General features: G+C 39.4%; 1 protein-coding gene across 13 annotated transcripts in view; it reads right to left on the reverse strand.

The window, feature by feature from the left end:
* The window catches only part of NAV3 (neuron navigator 3), a 563,756-nt gene that overhangs the window by 264,455 nt on the left and 278,558 nt on the right, over positions 1-20,743 (reverse strand). For 5 of the 13 annotated variants that reach the window (XM_075427909.1, XM_075427919.1, XM_075427910.1 and 2 more), the window contains exon 1: positions 5,566-5,808. The exons of the other annotated variants lie outside the window; for them this stretch is intronic. In XM_075427909.1, the coding sequence (XP_075284024.1) occupies positions 5,566-5,808 (243 nt within the window). Of the gene's footprint in view, positions 1-5,565; positions 5,809-20,743 lie in introns of those variants that run through there. 13 annotated transcript variants of the gene reach the window in all.

Genomic DNA, 20,743 nt, shown 5'->3' on the forward strand with positions numbered 1-20,743 from the left:
CTCTGCTTGGGAGACATTTGGGGAATGGTGGGAAAGCGACACACAGAACCTAAGTAAATGGTGTGGAAGGGTTAGCTGAGGAAAGACAGAGATATGGAAGTTGTTCATGGCACACATCTGGTTTTCCAATGTGAACAGTACTCCCGTTGGTGTGAGCAGGAGCTCCACCCTTGTACGGAAAGCAAAAATATTTGTCTTGAGATGTGTCTGGATAGAGGAGCCTAGCTGTCCTCCAAGTCTGGTGTCTGGTGATGGGCAGGAGTTATCACATCACCAACAAACTGCTGACAACTGGTGAGGAAAAAAAGTGAGGTTTCAAGCTCATTCCAATGCCCTACTGCAACAGGGCTGGCTGAATGACACTGGAAGCCCTCAGACCATGACTGAGATGCGATAGTAGGATACTAAATGAAATAGACTTCAAGAGTTGCTTTAATAGCAGCAGTACGTGGTTTTGCCTAATCACATCAAAATATTTAGCTTTGTTTTGTGACACTGACATTCATTTTAGAGTACTTTAATGATGTTCACTTTGTACAACTATGTGTTTCAGACCCCATTCTTTGTTGGTCATGCTCCCCAGGTAGAACGCATGTATTCTTCTCTGTTCTGCTGATTTACAGACCACTTCCCCAGCCTTACTACTCAGATTTCTGTGATCTACAGAAGCAGCCAGCTGTGTCTCTTGCCTCAGGTGGACACGTTACACTCTTTGTCATTTCTTCCAAAATGCTTTGCAGCAGATCCGTTTTCTGAGTTCCCCTGAGATCTTCCTGTCCTAAAGTTAGACTGTCCAATGATGAACTTAGCAGGGCTGGAATGCTCTAAGGGAGATCACAAATTACTGTCCCTGCATCCTCTGGATGCCAGTTTATCAAAACTACAAGAATCTTAACATAAATCCCCAAAACGTAGGTATCTAGGAAAGTTATAGATATACATATGTGCACTGGATCAGTTGTAGAGCCTCATTAGTACTTTCCAATAATGAACAGTGACATGAAAAATGTTGCAGTCATGACAGGAAGAGCTGATTAGTGGATACAGAGAAAAATAAGTCATATGCAGAAGCCTGTAAAGATGTCTGCCAACAGGAAGGAAGAAGCAGATAAAGCAGACAGCAGCAGACAGATAACATGGACAGAAACTGAAAAGAAGAAAAAAAAGAAAAAGAAATACGATAATATGACAGTAAAGGAATGAATCAGCTCAGGAAAGAAGGCTAAATTCTTATCATCGAAGTCATATAACCAAAACACTACTTTTAATATATCAGATTCAGCTCAGAGAAAATTCAATTTTCAAGCATAAATGATAGTACAGTGCTCTTGAAAGAGAAAAGTTTGATGATGGGAGGAAAACCCTAGGAGGGTAAAGCAGAGCACTGCAAGGAGCAGTCCCGGGGTGTGCCGAGCAGAGGTGCTGGCTCCAGCAGCTGCTCAGCTTTGTGCCAGAGAGGATTCGGGCCAGTCCCCTTGCAGCCTCACCATCAGGCGTGTGAGGGCAGCTGAAATAAAGTGTGGTGGCCTGGAGTAAAACACAAGTGCCATTGGCATGTTACTACAGGTCAATATATTACAGAGTTACCGTTTAGTGACCAAACTAAGTCAGTTTTGCAAAGAAACTATTTCTTTGTTCCTTTAGTTTTAAGCCATTGCTTCATACACGTCCCTGCAATATCGCTCGATAAATTTTCATTTTGTTACTGTTTCATAGCCCATTCTACAACCAGAATAGTATCACAAGGCAGCCTAGCATGATCCGACAATTTTGGTCTCATTCATTTAGAAAGCAGTATAAAAGTGGTGTCACAGAAATATAAATAATGCTGTACCCACAGTTCAATAAAAATTACAACAGATATTGGTGTTTTCAGACATGGGTTTGCATAAAAACTCTCTATGTTCCAACTGAACAGCAAAACTCCATCTGCTTCAAAGAGAGCCAGCACTTCATCTCATGAATCCAGCAGCTGGATTCCTTTCCTGTGTACATATATAGGAATAAACTTTTGTCTATATGATACTCAGGGAAAAAGAATGTGCTCTGAATGCTTGCGTTCAAATATTTTGCATGACTATTCACATCATAAGTGTTCATGTAGTCAGTTTAAACATTAGTGGGTTTAGCAAGAAAGCAGATGGACCTGTATGTGACTTAAGTACCAAAGCACAAATGATGAAAATTTTGAACAAAAGTGTAGTTGAGTAAATTACAGACAGAATAATTTAAATGATTAGCAAGGTATTATTTGCCTTCCTAGGCTTAATTACGTTCTATCCAATTAAGAAACAAGCTGAACATAATCACATCAAGCTTTTCTACTGCAGTTTTTATTAAAATATTATCACTTTAATTAAATTTCAAACTGCACTATGTCCACAAAAAAGAAAACAACCCAGACTACACGTGCAGGTGCAGTAAAATCATGTGAGATGGGAGAGACGCCTAGGGAAAAAAGAACTGATGTTTGCAGCTGTATTCCTAACCAGCCTTGGCAAGGCAGTTGTGTGAGAAAGCCAACACAAGTGTCAAAAGTCTTGAACAATCAGGTGTGGTGAGAGCGAAGGCCATAGAGGAAACAGCTGGGTGGCAATGACCTACTGTATTGACATGTATAACCCAAATTTATCTTGGAATCCTTAGCACTTATAGATAGCAACAGGATATGTCCCAGTGACTACATGTGTTGGTCTAAGTGCCTTCCAGACAGGATGAGAAAGCTGGTGACCCACAGTGCAGTGTATGTAAAATACCAAAGAAAGCAATGCTATAGGCTGCAATGCAGCAGCCAAGGGCAAAAGTTAACCAGATGATTAATTCATATGTTCCTTTGTCTTTTACAAATAGATACCCATCATTTTTCCCTCAAAAATCAGTGTTGCCTTATATCCAATGATATAGCATAAGCATACAAGCAGTATGCTATATAGGCAGATTTTACTCTCAGTTGGAAACTCAGACTAGGTATTCATTATAATTTGATTGAAAGACCTTTTATCAGGTCGCTGTTATAATGAAATATCCCCAATGCACAGCATTGTATACTACAGAGCCACATAGGAATATCATGTTTGATTAATATGTTTGTTAACCAAAGAAATCAACCAAAGGTCTATTGCAAACAGCACTCACAAATGGTCAAGCTTTGGGACACTACTATCTGTAATGCAGACCTTGCATCTGCTCAGCAAACCTGAAGAGACATTAACCCGAACAACTGCCTCAATTTTGGGCTTAGAACTACCGCTTAGATAACCTGGACGTACTGCTGAGGATACCAGACACTGGGAAACAGGGTGGCATGGACCTCCACCACTGATGAAGAAAAATAGCATTCAATACTTCGAGGCTGATACCTTGAAGCTTACTAGTAAGAAAAGCCTAAAAATAATTTCTTCATCATAACCGCCCACCTCATAGCCCAGACGACTTTGGCAAAGAGATTTCACGAAACTCACTTAAAAGGTGAGTAAAAGAGCATCCTTCAAAAAAATGTTCCTGGAAGAAAACTGGGCAAAGGGCTGCCACTAAGCTTGACTGGGAATGTTGGACTTGAGAGGGGAAAATACAGAAAGGCTGCAGAAATTAGTAACTTCTTGAATGCTCGGCAATTCTGCAAATCCAGGTGGCAAGGGGAGGTTTTCAGACCATCACGTGCACAAACTAGCCTTGCTCTTTGAGGACCATCTTTTAAAAGTGCTCAGCTGCCTCCACTGTGAACAGAAAGAGGGAGAGATCTAATGGCTGCTAGGTTGGGTTTTGGAGGTTGGTTCATGATGTGTTTTTTTCTTTAAAAACAGTCTCTAAGATTACAAGTATTGTCAAACCCATGAAACATGAAATGGCAAATCGGGATCACAGTTTGGGTCCATCTAGCCTGTTACTTTACTTGCCAGCACTTCAGCAGTGCTCAGGACCAGATGCCTTGGAAGGATACGACTCCCATTCGGTCTCATGATAAGCACTAACAGTTCCCAAGGCAAGATGCTTTATATCTTTCTCCACACTTTGTTAAAGAATCATGAAATATCTCTCAGTAGGCAATGTAACTCTATTCTTTTTTTTCTGAAAATAGTACTTGCAAATCTAATTTACTTTTCATGCAATATCCATTAAAGAACGACATTAAAGAGGAAACATAAAGAATATTTCCTCTTAAAAATAAGAAAGCAAGCAGGAGTCACACGGCGTTGAAAAGCTGTACTATTATCTTCATGTTGCACTCATGTCACAGAAAAGGGCTGTTCATCACTTCTGGTAATCAAGACATGAACAGTCTGCTCCTTCTTTATATTTGTATATTGCATGTTTGAGACCACCACTGCATCATCTTTGGAAAGCAGGGAGAGGTGATACAAAAAACTCCAAGGGAAAAAATAAGTGACATGACCAAAACCTCATGGGGAAATATGTGGCAGGGAATAAAAAGGAAACCAAATGTTCAGAGTCCCAACCCTATTCTTTACCCACAAAACCAACTTTCTCCACTAATACTGAATTAACCGAGTAACTAAAAACAAAGGAAAACCAAGTACATATATTATGTGTATTTTGCCACTTTAACAACTCTGATGACACTCACATGTCCTCAAACTAAATAAGAAGCAACTACAACTATATGTTTAAACCCAGTGTGGTAATCAATTCCACAAACCAAAAGTACTAGAAAAACAAAGGAAAGTAACCTCACATAACACTGCTCGCTGAAGCTGTTAAACCACACATGCAGCCGTAATGTACTGACTGAAAGATCTACAGGAGTATATACTCCTGACACAGGCATATATACTACTGACAAGAAGAGACTCAATACTCCTGTTCATAGCATGAAAAGTGCTTTCAACTACAGCAGAAAAACTAGTAGAAAGTCAAGCAGAAGTTTTTAAATTGTTAATTAAGACTCAAAAGAACCCCTTTACAAAAGAAAAAAACCTAAGCAGTCTAAAAAAAGTCATGGCATCCTACTTCAGACAAACCTTTTTTTTTAAAAATCACGATGAATCAGAGATAGGTAGGGGCTAGGAAGAAGTTATTTGGCAGAAGAGAAAAACACAGGTACTTTTCACTGAGAAGCTGTTTTTCTGGTTCAGCAGTTCTGCAGCAAGAATAGCCAGATGATTTGAAAAGCAAAAAGAAAATCAATTACTTGTTTTTATTTTAAAAGAGCCTCCCTGTGGGAATAGGTGTGGGTGTGAGAGTCCTTTTTAAACTTCATAATACAACATGAAGCAGCCAATATATATTTTTTTTTTAATGTGCTGTCATGTCATTGCTCTGCTTACTGGGTGCCAGAATGATTTTTCTCTACTTATGACTTTACTGATCCTTATCAAAATGTATCTGTGAAGCATGTAACACCAACATTTAAAAACAAAATATTTATTCAAAGAGTAACACTGAGCAAAACAAATTTCCAAGGCTGCTAAGCCAGTTGACAGATGACAGCAAAAGTCTATTTGCCCAGTTACCCCTGAGTTCTGTAAGCAGTGGGTTTGTCTCATATTTTTGTCTGAGCAAACATTTTCTGAGAATTGGGATCCACAGGTAGAGTTTATAACTAACCTTGCTATCTTCGATCTCCTGGGTTTTTCCTTGAAGCGCTCTCCTCTCTCCAAAATCACAGGTTGACTTTAATGTAAGCTGACAAGAAAGCATCGAGCTCTCCGCCCCAGTGAGCTCCAAAGACTTTGGTGAGAACTGCTGCGAGTCGGCGGGGCCAAGGCTGGGTATCGGGAGGGCAGTATGAACAGGCTTTGACCCTACGGCTGGCTGCCTTAGCTTGGAGGCAACCCCAAGTACAGGCATGGCTTCTATAAAAGTATCTTCTTTCTGCCAAAGAAAATGCTCCTGACCTCAGTCTGGTAAACTCCAGCTTCAGCAATTCCAGAACAAATACTTTAAACAAAAGTAGCAGTCATCTTTTCAAAAGCGTCTTAAAACAATAATATTACGAGTTTCACAAGTAAGCAGAACTTTTCCTTCATCTCTCCGCTTCTCCCTCGCAGCCACTCACACGCGCTGCTCAGTGAGTCAGTGGCTCTGGAAGACTAAACACTCCTTTGGGGCGTGAACTTTTCTTGAAGGTAACTGCCACAGAGCTGCCTGTCTGGGATTAAAGAACTCATAAATTCACTTTCTCTTCTTCCTCCAGCATTCCAGGTCTGTGCGTTAAGTGAATGAAGGACAGGAGAAAAGCAGGGAGAGAAGAGATGAAACCTCCCCGTGCTCCAACTGTCAAAACAGCTCTGAGACCACAACACTGGAAGCAGAGACCTCTTCCTGACTACATAAATAACCAGCCCACATCTTAAAAGAAAAACAAACCTCTTTTTTTTTTTCTGATTTAAAAAAAAAAAAACGACCTGAGTAGTGGCCAAAGCAAACAGCTGTTGGAAGCGTTTTTATCCCGGAAATAATCTCAGCAATGAAGCTGTTTGTCTGATTCCTGGCTATTTTTCACTGCTGACAACCATGAGCTACGGTGTTTCATTCCCTGTTCCTCCCGTGAAATTAGGTTAAAATCGGGCAAGAGCGTGGCTAGGAACAGACGCTGAATCACAGTGTGGGTAACGTCTGTCTGAGCTATGAAAAATCCATACAAAAACACAGAGCAGGATATAGGAAAATCACGAGCATTGTTAGGAGATTTAGTCAATACAGCTTTTCAGAGCTCTTTTTTTTTTTTTCTTTCTCTCTTGGTGGTGGTGCTAACGTCATCTATTCGATGTTAACACTTCCCTTTCTAAAAATGTTTAAAGCTCCTTGAAGTCCATGTTCAATGCATCATTTCTGCTTGTTGCTCATAGAAATATTCTTGCTGGCAACCTCAAATCCTTGGACATGGAAATACAAGACAGATAGGCAAGCAGAGCAAGCTACAAAAGGAGTCATGATGGACAATCCAAATCGCTGAGCAGCAAAAATGCTTACTTAAAAGGACAACTGTAAATTCCTTTGAGAGCCTATAGCAGGGGAACCCATTTTTAACTGTGATACGAGGAAAAAAATGCTCAGAAATGCCACACCATTAAGCTCCTATGGGATTTGATCACCCAGCATTACGGACAAAAATGCTCCACATGATTTTCTTGTTATCTCTTCCAAAATAAAACGTAGAAAGATAGGATGACCTGAATCCTATTGTGCCACTAACATCCTACACGGGATTAACTATGTCTTCCCTGAATAGTACGTACTATTAACACTGTAGATGTAAGCCCAAGAGAAAATAAAAGCCTTCTAGACTTCTCAGTTCTCAAATTAAGGATGGAAAATGCTAGAAAAAACATTGAAAATAAAACAAAGTTAATGAGAATCAGACTAAAGGGATCCTCTCAAATCACCCTTTGAAATTATTTTGCAGAATAAAACTGTAATACACAGTATTATCCTGTATCTTTTGTTTACAAAGTTCACACTGACACAGTAGTTAAAACTTCAACACTCTATATTGATTTATAAACTGTCCTATTCTTGTTTGTAGTTTGTAGGAGTGAATCTGACCTGGTTTAGGAATCTCCGGAGTTTTGAAGTATATGTATGGAAGATCAGCAAACCCACTTCAGCACCCTCTGCTTATCGTCTCTTTGGTTTTGTCACCATTAACAGTAGCCACAACAGGCTTTATGCAAGACTGAAGAGAGGTAACTGCTCTGCATTTTAGACAAGTTCAGCCCACAGGATCCACCACTCTGCTCCAACGAGTGGAATATTCTTGTTTGGCCTGACTTTTCAGGTCTTGTGCAGAGCAAAGGGGAAGAAAGCTCCTTGTGCGGTCCGCATTTGTTCTCCAGCATCATAAAGTGCTGTGGCTGTGTAAGGAATTTAGGTTTCTTAGGCACAACTGTTAACAGTTAACGCTTTAGAAAGTGCACATATGCAAAGGCTGAAGCGGACCACAGGAAAAGAGGGATTTATCTCTTGCAAGGTCTGAGGAGATGAAAAATCCTCATGAGGACCGTTAACCAATGATCAAGACAAAGAATAAACTAGAGTCATGAGACAGATACTTTCTTAAAAAGAACTTTACCAAAAAAATGTAATTGAATCTTATTACTTCTCAGGGTTATAATTTTACGAAGTAATGCATTATGGTAATCTTGCTGTTCTTCTTTTGAATATGAATGATGAGGTCATGATACCCACAGTCTCTTATGCAACCCATTTTCCCAGCACAGAAACCCTAAAAGTAATAAGAAAGCAAGCTTACTAAGAGAGAGTCATCTGTAATACATAACCAACAGGGTTTGGAAACAGGGATGTGAAGTTAGTGTTACTCTTTCTAAATAATTATTAATGATATTATGACTTTTAAGCTAGCAGCAGGTCAGGGCCATCAACTTCAGAACCCCATTCAGCTAGAATTTTTACAAAGATAAAATCCAGAAGTGCTTCTGGTCTACTGAAGATACAAAGAAGAACCTACAAGATTATTTGCAGGAACTGGAAAAGATAATGGAGGAAAACAATAATAATACTCCATACGTAAGAATGTGGTTACAAGCCTGGTTGCAAGCCTGGTCTTCCTTTTTTTGTTTTCTCTCATTCCAAGCAAAAGATAAATAAACAAACATCTGCTATGCTTAGAAATCACTTAGCTACATTTTTTGCTTGAAAGTCTTTTCTGTACTTCATGATGAATGTGGGTTTCATGAAGGATATCAAGGGAAATGAATATTTAACAGCTAAGATTCAGTAGTGTTTTCCATGAAAACAGGAAAAAGCATGTGTGGACAACATGCAGGAACTAACTCCAGATGCAGGTGCAGATGGTGGAGCTGGACAGGCAGAGGATGACACCGCAAGCAGCAGGTGCCTGGGCCCAGGAGGGTTCGTAGAGAGAGGAACAGGGCAGAACTGTGGGGAAACGGCAAAGCTGGAAGGCGCAAAGAAGGGTGCCTTGTTAGGCATTGTGCTGGCAACGTCAGTTTGGTGGGAGTGTCCTCAGTAGCTCCGGGGTGAGGAGCTAAGTGACCATCAAGCTGCGCTGCCAGGGAGAATCCAAAGAAGGAATGAGGATGATTTAGATACCCCTGAATAATGTCCAAACCGAAAGAAGGCATGTCTGTGAGAAACCGAGGGTGGAGAATTTGCAAGCAGTGGTTATAACCTGGGGTTACACAAAATCAAAGACAACATCAGACTGTCCGGCACGAGAGACAAAAGTCTTGTGGCAGAATAGAAGAAGTACTGAGTAAAAAGATATGGCTGACAGAAACAAGGGACAGGTATCTTCACTTGGGTACATGAAGCTGATAGAGACATATCTAGAAAGGGACTGCAAAGAAACAGGTCAGAGAGAGAGGATGTGTAGGTTTCTAATTTACCCGCTTAGACATTTAGCAGCTTAGGCGTCCTCAGGCCAGGCAGGTAGGTGACATCATCTGGATTCAGGATGCAGGAAGATGAACACAGATCATGACAGAAGCCCTGACACAAGGGAAATGATGAAGTTGCGCAGGAAAGGTTAGAGAGTTACAAGGAATCTAGAAGACAACTGAGCTGTGGAAAAAAACAGAGGGCAACGTTTCAAGCGGGATGTTAGATAAGGAGATAAAAGTGGAAAGAGAGACCAAAAAAGGGGAAAAGAGAGCAAAGGTCAAAACACAATTCTTAGTAGTCTTGTCAACAGTAGTGGCAGTTCCAGTGAAATGTTGAATGCAGGACCATTTCTTTAGCTAATAACGATTAAAAATGATGACAATCTGGCCTGTAAAGCATGACTTTACAAGTGTCAAGAAATCAATGATTTTACAGAAGTTTGAGTTAGATGAATGATCTGTACCTCAAAGTAAGACAGTATGCATTCATTCAGTATAAGAATCCCCAGATTCCAGAAAAATCTGTAATATTTATTCCATATAACAAGAGTAAACACACCTGAAATCCAAGTCACCTCATAAAAGAAGGTATCCATCAGTTATAATATTAAGGAGAATTTTTGTTCTCAAGACAACAGGAATAATCACTCACAGCACAACACCCCAACATAAATTTCCTTTCCATCACATCTGATACCGGAACGAGTCCTGTGAAGGCTGCTCCCCTTCTGTACCTCCAGTCCTCTGACAAACGGCTCGCATGAACTGAACAGACAGCTGGCAGTGTGTCCCAGACCACAGGAAACATCAAGAGAGGGGACACCTGCCTCAAAAGTGGAGCCAAGAGATTTGTTTGCTCCTTCTGGTCTATGATCTTCGGCAAGGAAGCTGTTGCATGTGTCCAGGGTCAAACAGGAAATGTCAAGGGTCCAGAGACTGCCGAGGTCTGTTCTGAGCTGTTTCCCTACTTCATCCCACTGGTGTAACAGCTGTGTCTATCGCTTATGTGAGATGGACCAGCTTCTGAAAGAGCCTGAATGTGCTGATACAATCACACGGTCTTGTGAGCACTGATTTCAGGTTGAGCAGAAAGTTTTCTCCGCCTGGGGACAGGCAACTCTTGAAAAAACAACCAACGATATTAAAATACTGAAGGTGCCTGAACCGTCTTTTATGATTTATTTAATAAACTCAGGTAAGCCAGGTTTAAACTTTATAATACAAGTAAGTTACATACCATGTATTTGTTTGGTGTAACAAAACATATTCAGTCTGTCAGATAATGATGAGACAAATTGTTCAGGTCTGACTCATGTTTACAGCATAATTCTAACGACATCTTTTTTGTTATCACAAAAGTCAGGTAAATCCAGTAGTCTCAAGGTAAGACATGTAACAAGTATTTAATCCTATCTGCAAGTATGTAATGCTACTGAGTAAGCTGCTATTGTTTTTCTTAACAGGTTGGAATTCCCAAAGATACATAATCCAAAGTCCAGTTACAGTCACAGAAAAAGGTGCATCCGGCTTCCTAAAGGAAATCCTTCTGCTTTGGATGAATGCTTGGGGAAGTTTTTCAAAGTGGACAACTTTTAAATAAGGATATCATTTTATATTCTGAACAATTTGGCCCTTCAAAGCTCAGCCAGGAGTTTGTGGTTTCGAATGCATTAACTGACAGAAGTGACCAGATCTTTTATAATTTTTATTCCTGCTGTACATTTGCAGCATCTTCCATCAGATGGTTTCAAAACTTTATGCATAATTCAGTACCATACATCCTTGTGTAGTACGGAAAATATTTTAAAATATAGTCAGGCAGAACCATGAGGCTACATGACCTTCCCAAGTCTATATGAGGCCCCAGTACTCCCTTTCTCGAGTAGGGATTTTTTCGGTTTATACATCTGTGTAAGTTAAAAATTATTATTATTTCTCTTTGTTATGCACTGTATTTAATCATGAAGTATTTGGCTTAAAGGCATCAAGCTTAAATACTATAGGATTGGGAAATGTAAACAAAAGTTTCGTAAGGATAACAAAGGACTAATAGCAAGTGAACACACTTTGTAAGTATTTACATACTGACCTACTGACTAGACCATACAGCCAGGTGGTAAAGCTTAATGAAAGCACCAGCTTTCTTCTTTGGGAGGTGGAAGAGGAAAAGAAAAAAAAAAATTGGATAATCCATGTCTTCCTTTCTGAGCAAATGAACCAAATAACAAATGCTGAAGACTCTCAAAGCTTCTGTTAACTGCAGTTAACAAGGAAAGCCCTCCAGTTGTTTCAGTCTGCATAAACTGGTTCTGAAAGACTATTCATCATAGAACCATATAGTCATAAAATCATTAACGTTGGAAGAAAATCTCTGTGATCATCAAGTCCAACCATCCACCCCAACACCACCATGCCTGCTAAACCATATCATGAAGTGCCACATCTACACGTTTTTTGAACACCTCCAAGGATGGGGACTCAACCACTTCCCTGGGCAGCCTGTTCCAATGCCTGACCACTCTTTCAGTAAAGAAATGTTTCCTAATATCTAATCTAAACCTCCTCTAATGCAACTTGAGGCAATTGCCTCTTGTCCTATTGCTAGTTACTTGTGAGAAGAGACCAACACCTGCCTCACTACAACCTCCTTTCAGGCAGCTGTAGAGAGCAATAAGGTCCCGCCTCAGCCTCCTCTTCTCCAGGCTAAACAGCCCCAGCTCCCTCAGCTGCTCCTCATAAGACTTGTTCTCTAGACCCTTCATCAGCCTCATTGCCATTCTCTGGTCACACTCCAGCAACTCATGCTAAGAAATGAAGTGCCAGCTTTTCTTTCTTTTCTTCCTTGTTTCCTCAGTTTCTCACTTACAAACCCTCTCCAGGGCGCAGTGTGCAATAGCAGGGACGATGGCTTCTGCAGCATCCTTCTGGACACTGGCAGGTGCCTTCTCCCTCTTGCATTTCTGCTCTCTTCCCCATCTGGCTTTCTGTCTCTGAAAAGATTTCTGGCTTTCTATCACCTTTAGTGGGCCATGGTGAGTTACTGATTTCAAATCCTGCTTGCTCTATATCTTTCTGTCTTAGAATACTTTACAGGTACATGACTTCAGTGCTGCATTGCCAAAGGAGCATTTCACTCGCTTCCAAGGGCATTTAAGAGTGTTCCAGCTCTCTCTAGAGTCACTGGAGAAATGTCTAAGGTAAACACCACAAAAAACCAGACATTTCTAGAATGCATGATGAAGTTCTTAAGTGATAACATTACTTTCAGCAGAAGTGGTAAGGAACAGAATTCCTGGCCTGTTTTTGTTAATGTTATTAAAGGAATCAGCTTTGCTCCATTTAAAATTTTGATCAAGGTTTAAATTATCTGTTTCCTCCAAAAAATGGTCCTCAAATTCTGTCCAATCACTACTTCTCTCAAGACAGATCCCCCTAGAACAAAATTCTCCCAATGCACATACACCCTAATATTCCATTCTGATGGAATATTTTATGATGCTAAGGAGACATTTATAAGTCCTAATTAGATGAGAAGGAAGTTGGCAATATTTGTGGGTTAATCTAAGCTGTTCTGACTCTTGAAACTAAGTGTGAACTGCTCAGAACTTTCACCCAAAATTCCTTCAGAGAATTAACTTACTATGAATTTCTCTAACAAACTGTAAAAAATAACCCATTAAGATAAAGAAACTAAGACTAAACAGGAATCTGCTGATTATCTGCCATCAGGTAGCTGGCAGAGTGGAAAACCTGTATGTTCATCTGCTGGAAAGGGAAACCTTCCTCTTACAAGCACCGTGGATCTGACAGAGGGTTTCAAAATTATAGCTATGTGGGCATTCACTTCAAGATTGTAGTGCAAAACGGATCCATAAGGTTCCCACTGGTCTATTAAAAAAAAAAAAAAAAGAAGCATCTTTAAAAAAAAAAAGCTTAGAAACATCTGCTACAGTCATGAGCACACTCTTGGCCAAGTGCAGCAACAACAGTAAAGAGACTTTGAAGTCAATCAGCTTTGCTATCACCAGCAGATACCCCTGCAGTCAATGGAAATTACTGCACAGAGAGTTTGGGAGACATGAAGAAAATTTGCTCTGCCAAAACTGTATATAGACTGCAGTGAAAAAAGGAACAATTTTTTTTAATAATAATGAAAATGGTTAGGAGTGAAAGGTTAGCAATAGGTGTATAAAAAAAAAAAAGACTACATTAGTAGTTAAAGAATACTCCATGACAACAAAGATGGATAGATTTTCAGGGATTAGCTTTGATATTTGACCTTAAACAAGTGTGAGCTGCACTGCAGCTGGAGGAGCACTTCTGACTCACAATCTACTGTCTGCTTCCTTGTTGCTTTGAGACTGTAGTCATTCAGTGCTGGCTTGCATCACCTACAATTTATAATACCTGCGGTGCTAGCTATACCACCTCTACGCATCTGCTTCCCCATACCTTGATCTAAGTCACAACTATTGTGTAATATTACCTGTTCTTCCTCACTGCTTATCGATATAGGAGCTTGATCCAAGCCATGTTTTTGGCTTCCTGTTGGTCTTCGCAGATAGTCATCATAATTAATTTTGTTATCAAGCAAGCTTTCCTACAATACCCATTTCATTTTCATTTTCTTTAACCACATAAATATTTCAGATTTTTCCTACATTTCCTGTGAGTTGCACTAATTCAGGAGATACTGACAGGCATTTCAAAGGCAAGATTTCCTATGGCAAACTTAACATCTCAACATAAAGTATGGACAAACACTGTAGTTCTTGGTGAAGACTTACACGATCACCATTACATCAGCTTCCCTGCTACAATTCCCATTGGAAAACCTGGCATCTACCTTATGCTGATAATGGATGGGTATACTGGGGGAAGCATTACGCCCCATGGCAATTTTAGGTTTACAGTTGCATTTGACAATCTTAAGGATCTTTTCCAACCTAAACTACTCTATATTTCTATGTGGCCCATTTCCATACAAATTCCTTGCAGATCTGCTTCTTCCAACAGTCAGAAGCAAGATATTGAGGGATGGATCTTTACTCTGACCAGTTTTGCCATTTTGAATCTCAAGTTCTTAGATGCAGAACTGAGGTTGTAAAGTACCTTGAAGTCACACTAGGATTTTTGCTTTGTTTTGATAAGCAGACATGCCCTTTCTGCCCATGTCTTTGTACTATTTGCCTGTTCTTATGGAGAAGTTATGAGAACATTATACAGAGCCCACATTTTTCAGCAGTGTTTCTTCACCAGGGCCTGTCACCACACTCAGTGTAGCTTCCTGCCACAGCTGGCCTTCTGCTTGGTCAGCTTGGAGCTCTGGCAGAGATGGTTACTCATATCTACCTGCAAAATATGAAGGAGACAGGCTTTGTCTGTCAATGAATGAAAAACCTTGACCATGTACGGTTTAGCTGTAAGTGGGTGCTCTTCTCGTTCAAACAAAAATTGATCTAATGCACATAGCAAAAGTCTCAGCTGTCTGCCTCTGTCTCCTGTTGGCCATATGTGAACATTTCCTACTGTCAGCCTTGAAAGCTTGTGCCTTGCTTCATTCTGCTGTGATCAGATTGTGCTCCAGGCCAACTGCTGAAATGAATTCTGTGTGTCGTTAGACCAAACCTTCCAGTTTTTTGATCAATAGGTGTCAAGGATGAACTGCTGTTTCTCATTGCTAAACACTTCCCATTAATACTACACCATATACCTTGTGCCATCTTAACAGAAATCTAATAGTGCATTACAATAGCAGCTTTTCAAGTCAGCAAACTATTTTCTCACCACCACTCTGTCTGTCGATGCATGATTTTATCTTTTTTGTGTATCTTTATGTATTATGAGTACACGTTTAACATGTCTGACAGTCATTAATGTCCTTGGAGCAATTCACCTGGGTTGTTTTACCTTTCACAAAAAAAGAAACACTCAATAGCACACAGCTGTCAAAAATAACTTTAAATCCTGCAGATGTTAGATGCTTCCTTCCTGCTTCTCAGCATACTAGGGAGAAATATTACCTTACAGATGCGGCATGTTAAAAAAGAAAAAGGAGGCTATGATTATTTATTATATTGGACTCACCTTCAAGTACAAGAAAAGCTCTAGGTGGGAGACAAACGATAAAACTCTTCTCCCAGCTTTCATCCATCAGTGGGGCTTTTAGAACTGACATATGTAACAAGCATATGGCAGCCATAAAAGCAACATCAGCATTCACAAATTAAAAAATAAAATAGAAAGCCAAAATAATTTTTTTCCACCTACAATAACCCTAGGATGAGCAATAAAGAAAGCACAGTTTTATCAAAACCATAAGGGAGACTAAACTGGTTACTTAGCTGAAGCATGCAGCTAAATAGATGCTGTTAGCTAAAAATCAACAAATACTGAGTTAACAGCCACGAGTGAAAATGTCAGCAGTGGCATGCACACCTTCAGTGGTGACAAAGGCAGAGACCACTATCTACAGAGAATGTCTGCATTACTAGTTCATGTAGCATCACAGCCAACAGTTTAATAACTTTGTTGATAGACCCAGAAAGATTTTCAGGTGGTGCAAAACTGCATAATTCCAGTTACTGCTGTCAGCCAAGTCTGAGACATACTAGTACAGCCTCCTTCTCTAAGTTTATAAAAGGTATAATTAGATACCACACATTATTCCTTTTTATTCCTTTATTGTTTTCTTTTACTCTCTTTGAAAGTCTTATTTTTCATTCCATTCCCTTCCCTGCACCCTGAGAGAGAATCTTCTCCAGAATAAGAACAAGATGTGCAGGCAGTATTTTTATTTTCTTTTCAGAAACCATTATAGCACAGCATTACAATTTCTGCAGTACAAGCCACCTGAGTGACACTGGGATCTGTAACTAGCAGAGTTTTCAAAAAGCCACTCCGACAACCTGCCAAAAGATTCTGGTCTTTTCTGAAACCTACTTTAATTTAGGAAATGTCCCAATACCCCACAATATGGGATTTTTTTTTTTTTAACTCTCTTTTCCCGCTCACTGTTCTTCTGTGGTTCCCTAAGACTGCTCACTGTCCTCTACAAGTCTCTACACTTTACTCCCTCAAACTACAATCTAGCAACTTTTACTCTTCCTCTTGGCCCTTCTTCCACTTGGCCTTCTATGGAGCTTCTTGACTCTATCCTATCTGAGCAATTTCGTTCTACCTTACATGACAAAGATGAAGCAGTCCAATGCCTAATGCCATGGGATGCTACTGCAAGGAACAGGACTCTAAGCTTGCTTCAATATATTCGCTAAAGAAGGGGGGGGGGGGGGGGGGAAGGAGAGATACACAATGTGCAGTCTGGTATCTGACCCAGAAAAGGTTTCTTTCTGTGCTTAGAATTAGAGTTCCAGGCTAGTTACATTCTGGCAAAATTGATTTTCCCACCCGTACAGAACTGAACTCTGTTCCTCGTTATATGGGTGTAAATCTGCAGCAAAATCTTTGAACTTCCAATGAGTAATTCTAGATTTATGCCAGAGTAATTGAGAGCAGAATGTAGCCTCTTGGTTGCTCATAAATATTACGCTGTTTAAGATTTCTATCCTCCAACACACTTGTGAACATTCCAGTTCTTTACCCTAACCCTCTTTTTTCCTTTAGGCTATTCTGCAAGTTCACACCGTAAATATTTGGAATTTTCAACAGAAATAATATTTGGAAATATTTTACTTCCAAATCAAGGGAAAATGTAACTACTGAGAACGTAAATATCAAGAGAAACCTTTTTTTTTTCCAGAGAAAATCTTGAAGAAGAATATGGAAGAAGCACTTTTCAGTGCTGACACAGACAGAAGGCGTGACTGTCCAGTTCTTTTTCAAGTCTGCAGAACTTTTCACGCTATTATTTTTTTGATTTCTAGACTGCTGTGAGCTCAATTAGAGGGCAGCTCAAAAAGTTCTCTAAATCTGTATTTTTAAAACTGCTACACAACTCTTTTGTAATCATTCAACTCATTACAAATAAAAATCATTTCAATAAATTGTACTTTCTATGCTTTGGGTAAACTTTATCCCTGGTATAAGTGTAATTAATTCCAGTGAGTTTTCCTTCAGCAGGAAATAATTTATTGTTTATATTATATGCCAACAATTTGTTAGATTTAACAAATTATGATTTATTCTTATGTTATAACTTCTGTTTAAAAATTTATCCCAGTAGGTTTTTGTTTGAAACAATTTTGCTGACAAAACCACCCTTTGTTTGCTGTCCACAGGAGCCAGCAGGGCCACAGAGATATGCTCGTGCATGCTAGTGGCTTCAACCCACCCTGGTTGTCCACAGAACACCAAAGTACCTGGAGCTCAGAAATTTTGACACTGTCCAACTGGGACTAGAAAATTGGTTATCTTTGATCTGGGATTTCAAGAATCCCACAATTTCCCCCTCTGATGAAAGACAGTTGGTTTCAATTAAAAAACATAATAACATTGAACAGGAAACAGAGTTAAAATGAGTTAAACCTTAGCACCACACCTTTTGGATCTTACCCTCAGCTGGGTGTGAATATCCCCAGTCATTTCAGACGTCAGCTTAGGCCACCTCAAGTTCTCACTAATTATATCTGGATTTACGCAGTCCAAATGAAAACAAATTCTTACAGATGAACTATTCCTTAACACAGCTTCAAGCTAGGCTGTTGAAAGGTTAGAATTTTAAAGGTCTCCAAGTAATCAGTTCTCACTGATTTCAATGAAAGGGAGGGGAAAAATCCACCCCTAATTGCAGTGGTCTCAAGGAACCCAAGAACCAAGCCCAATTTCCACAAAGATCTTTCCACAGACAGAAATCTTTCCATAGACTTCGATGGCCACATGTGCTCAATAGTTCTCACTCAAGGACTCTGAGGCTGGAATTATATTATTCATTTATGCAAATCAGTTCAAAGAAAATGTAGAAATTAGTGGGGATGGTAGAAACTTCAGGACTGTTATGAGATTTGCTTAAATTGGTAGGCCAAACTATTCGAGACTTGTTGCCCAGAACTAAATCTGTGAACGTTATACTGAAAGTGCTAGTCTGAGAAGCTGGAAAAGGATTTAGAACCTGAAAGCCTCAGATGCTTTTTAAATTATTTTGAATCCATGTAAACGTGTTGGTTCTCTCCTTTCCTGAATGTCGCTGAGAGAAGCCGTTGGGATTTTGCCATGACACTTGCTATGTTTGCAAAACTTCTGTTCCCAAATGTCTTTCAACTCCCATGCCCCAGAACTTTGACCCTAAAGGCATAGCTCCCAGAGTCATTTTGAAGTCTGTTAGAAACCTTCTTATAGCTATTGATTTTATACAGATGAGACTGTGCTATAATAGCAATGGAAAGCAGTAGCAAACCTCAATACTCTTTTTTCTGTGTTTTTCTGTAGGAGATAAGAGGCATAGCCACAGACTAGGACTCAAAGAGCTGCACAGAGAACAAAAAAAGAGCCTGTCCTCCCCTAGGCAATAGCGGGGGTGAGAGATGCCATCCGGATTTTGCTGGTGATTCCTCACCCTTGCCTAATATGCCTGTGTGTTAGAAGACATCCGAACTGTGCAACAAGCGAAGACTGGTAAGCCATCAAAGCTATACTGCAAAGAAAATTATTGTCAGGAATTATGATCTTTCTGCCAGTAGAATGCAGATGGAGCACAGCAGATACTCAGAAAAAGAAAGTATCTACTTGTAGGAAAAGCAAGATGGTGGATTATCTGTCCGGCCGTCCGTCCGTCCATCCATCCATCCATCCATCCATCCATCCATCCATCCATCCATCCATGTATGTATGTCACAAATGTGAGAGCCTGGCCATTCATTATTGTCATGATTATTTTATTTATAAACCTATGTATTGAACAAGCAGACAGCACTACCATATTCTTAGGCTTACAGTAAGAGGCATTTATGAGTCATGACTTGGATTCTATGATAGTTTCATCATTACCCTTTCTGCTGTCCTTTAGCTGATCAACGTAGGAAAAAATCCAGATTATTATGCATAGCCCATGACTGCATTTCAGTTAAAAATCCTATGACTTAAGCTGCCTTCTAATCCTTCTAAATCCCTTAATTATATAGATTTGAAAATGTACCCTATAACTATTATGGGCCCAGATTGAAATTAATACTTGGTTTTCTTTCCCCTTTTAAAAAATTCCTTACTTGCCATCATTTTTTTACTTGAAAGATTCTATACTACATCCAAGTTTTATTAACAAGCAGTTCTTAAGGAGGAGAACTGAAAGTTACCAGATATTTTTCCTGTTCGCAGCGCAACCTCTTTTGAAACAATCGGTGTGCCTATAGAGTTTGTTAGATGTATGCATAAATTACTGTACTTAATGGGCTATTTTAAATTTTCTTGCTCACATTAAGTCAAAGGCAATGAGGCATAGATTATATTACATGAGTTGAATTATAGTGAAATAAGCTAAGGCATACAAGTAGCCTTCAGCTGTACACTAGTGTAATGCAGTTCCTAAGGGTTTGATCCTGCCGCTCTAGCACATGCTCATTTCTCATTGCTGTCAGAAGGAGTTCAATCATCAGGTGCAGATTCTAAAGACACTTCAAGCCATTAAGCAGAGATTGCAAGTTCAGCGTGGTGGGAGTTGTGCAGATACAGGACAGTAGCTAGCTATGAGGTTTCTGCTAATTTGTTCACCACTCTTTGAAGTAAAAACGCAGGAAAGGAATGGAAACCGCATGAAATATTAAATCATCCCACATTTCCAGGAAGGCTCTGCAGCAATTAAAAACTACTAGTATAATGTGTACATGTTAGTTGGTTCTCCAAGAACGCCAGAAACATTGTCATAAAAGGAATAAACTTTCCACTTACAAGTATAACAGCAGAGTATGTTTACTTGTTATCCACTGGGCAATACAATACATATTAAGCACTTAATAAATAACTGTAAAAGCATGGGTTGTTATATTTCAGGCAATGATTATTTCATTAGGTAATTAATTTAGATATTCCTCCACCTTTGAAGCCATACAGCCATCACATTTTTAAATTTGGAGTGGGACTTGACAAAGATAATTTGCAAAAACATGAGGAGAAAGATGGCAACAAAGAAAATGTTTCAATAAAAACTAGATAAAATGTATTCAGAAAAATTACATTTCAGCCTAAAAACTATTAAAAGGAAATTATTCCTTCTTTACTTTTAAAAGTATTTTTTACTCCTACTTCTCTGTAATCTACTTAGTTCTCTTTCAAAATTCTTCTTTCACATGGTCTTTTTAAATTACGTTTTAAATCAGGCAGTGATCAATTTCAGTGATTAACTACAGCCAACAAAGTACTGAAAAACTTGTCCTCACTCTATTTCTTCAAAATATTTAACTCTTAATGTTGAAACTGTTTCATTTCAAAACATTCCAGATGTTTTACTTCAGGATGTAAAAAAAAAAAGC

This window comes from Opisthocomus hoazin, chromosome 8, assembly GCF_030867145.1.
Source record: "Opisthocomus hoazin isolate bOpiHoa1 chromosome 8, bOpiHoa1.hap1, whole genome shotgun sequence".
NCBI lineage: Eukaryota > Metazoa > Chordata > Aves > Opisthocomiformes > Opisthocomidae > Opisthocomus > Opisthocomus hoazin.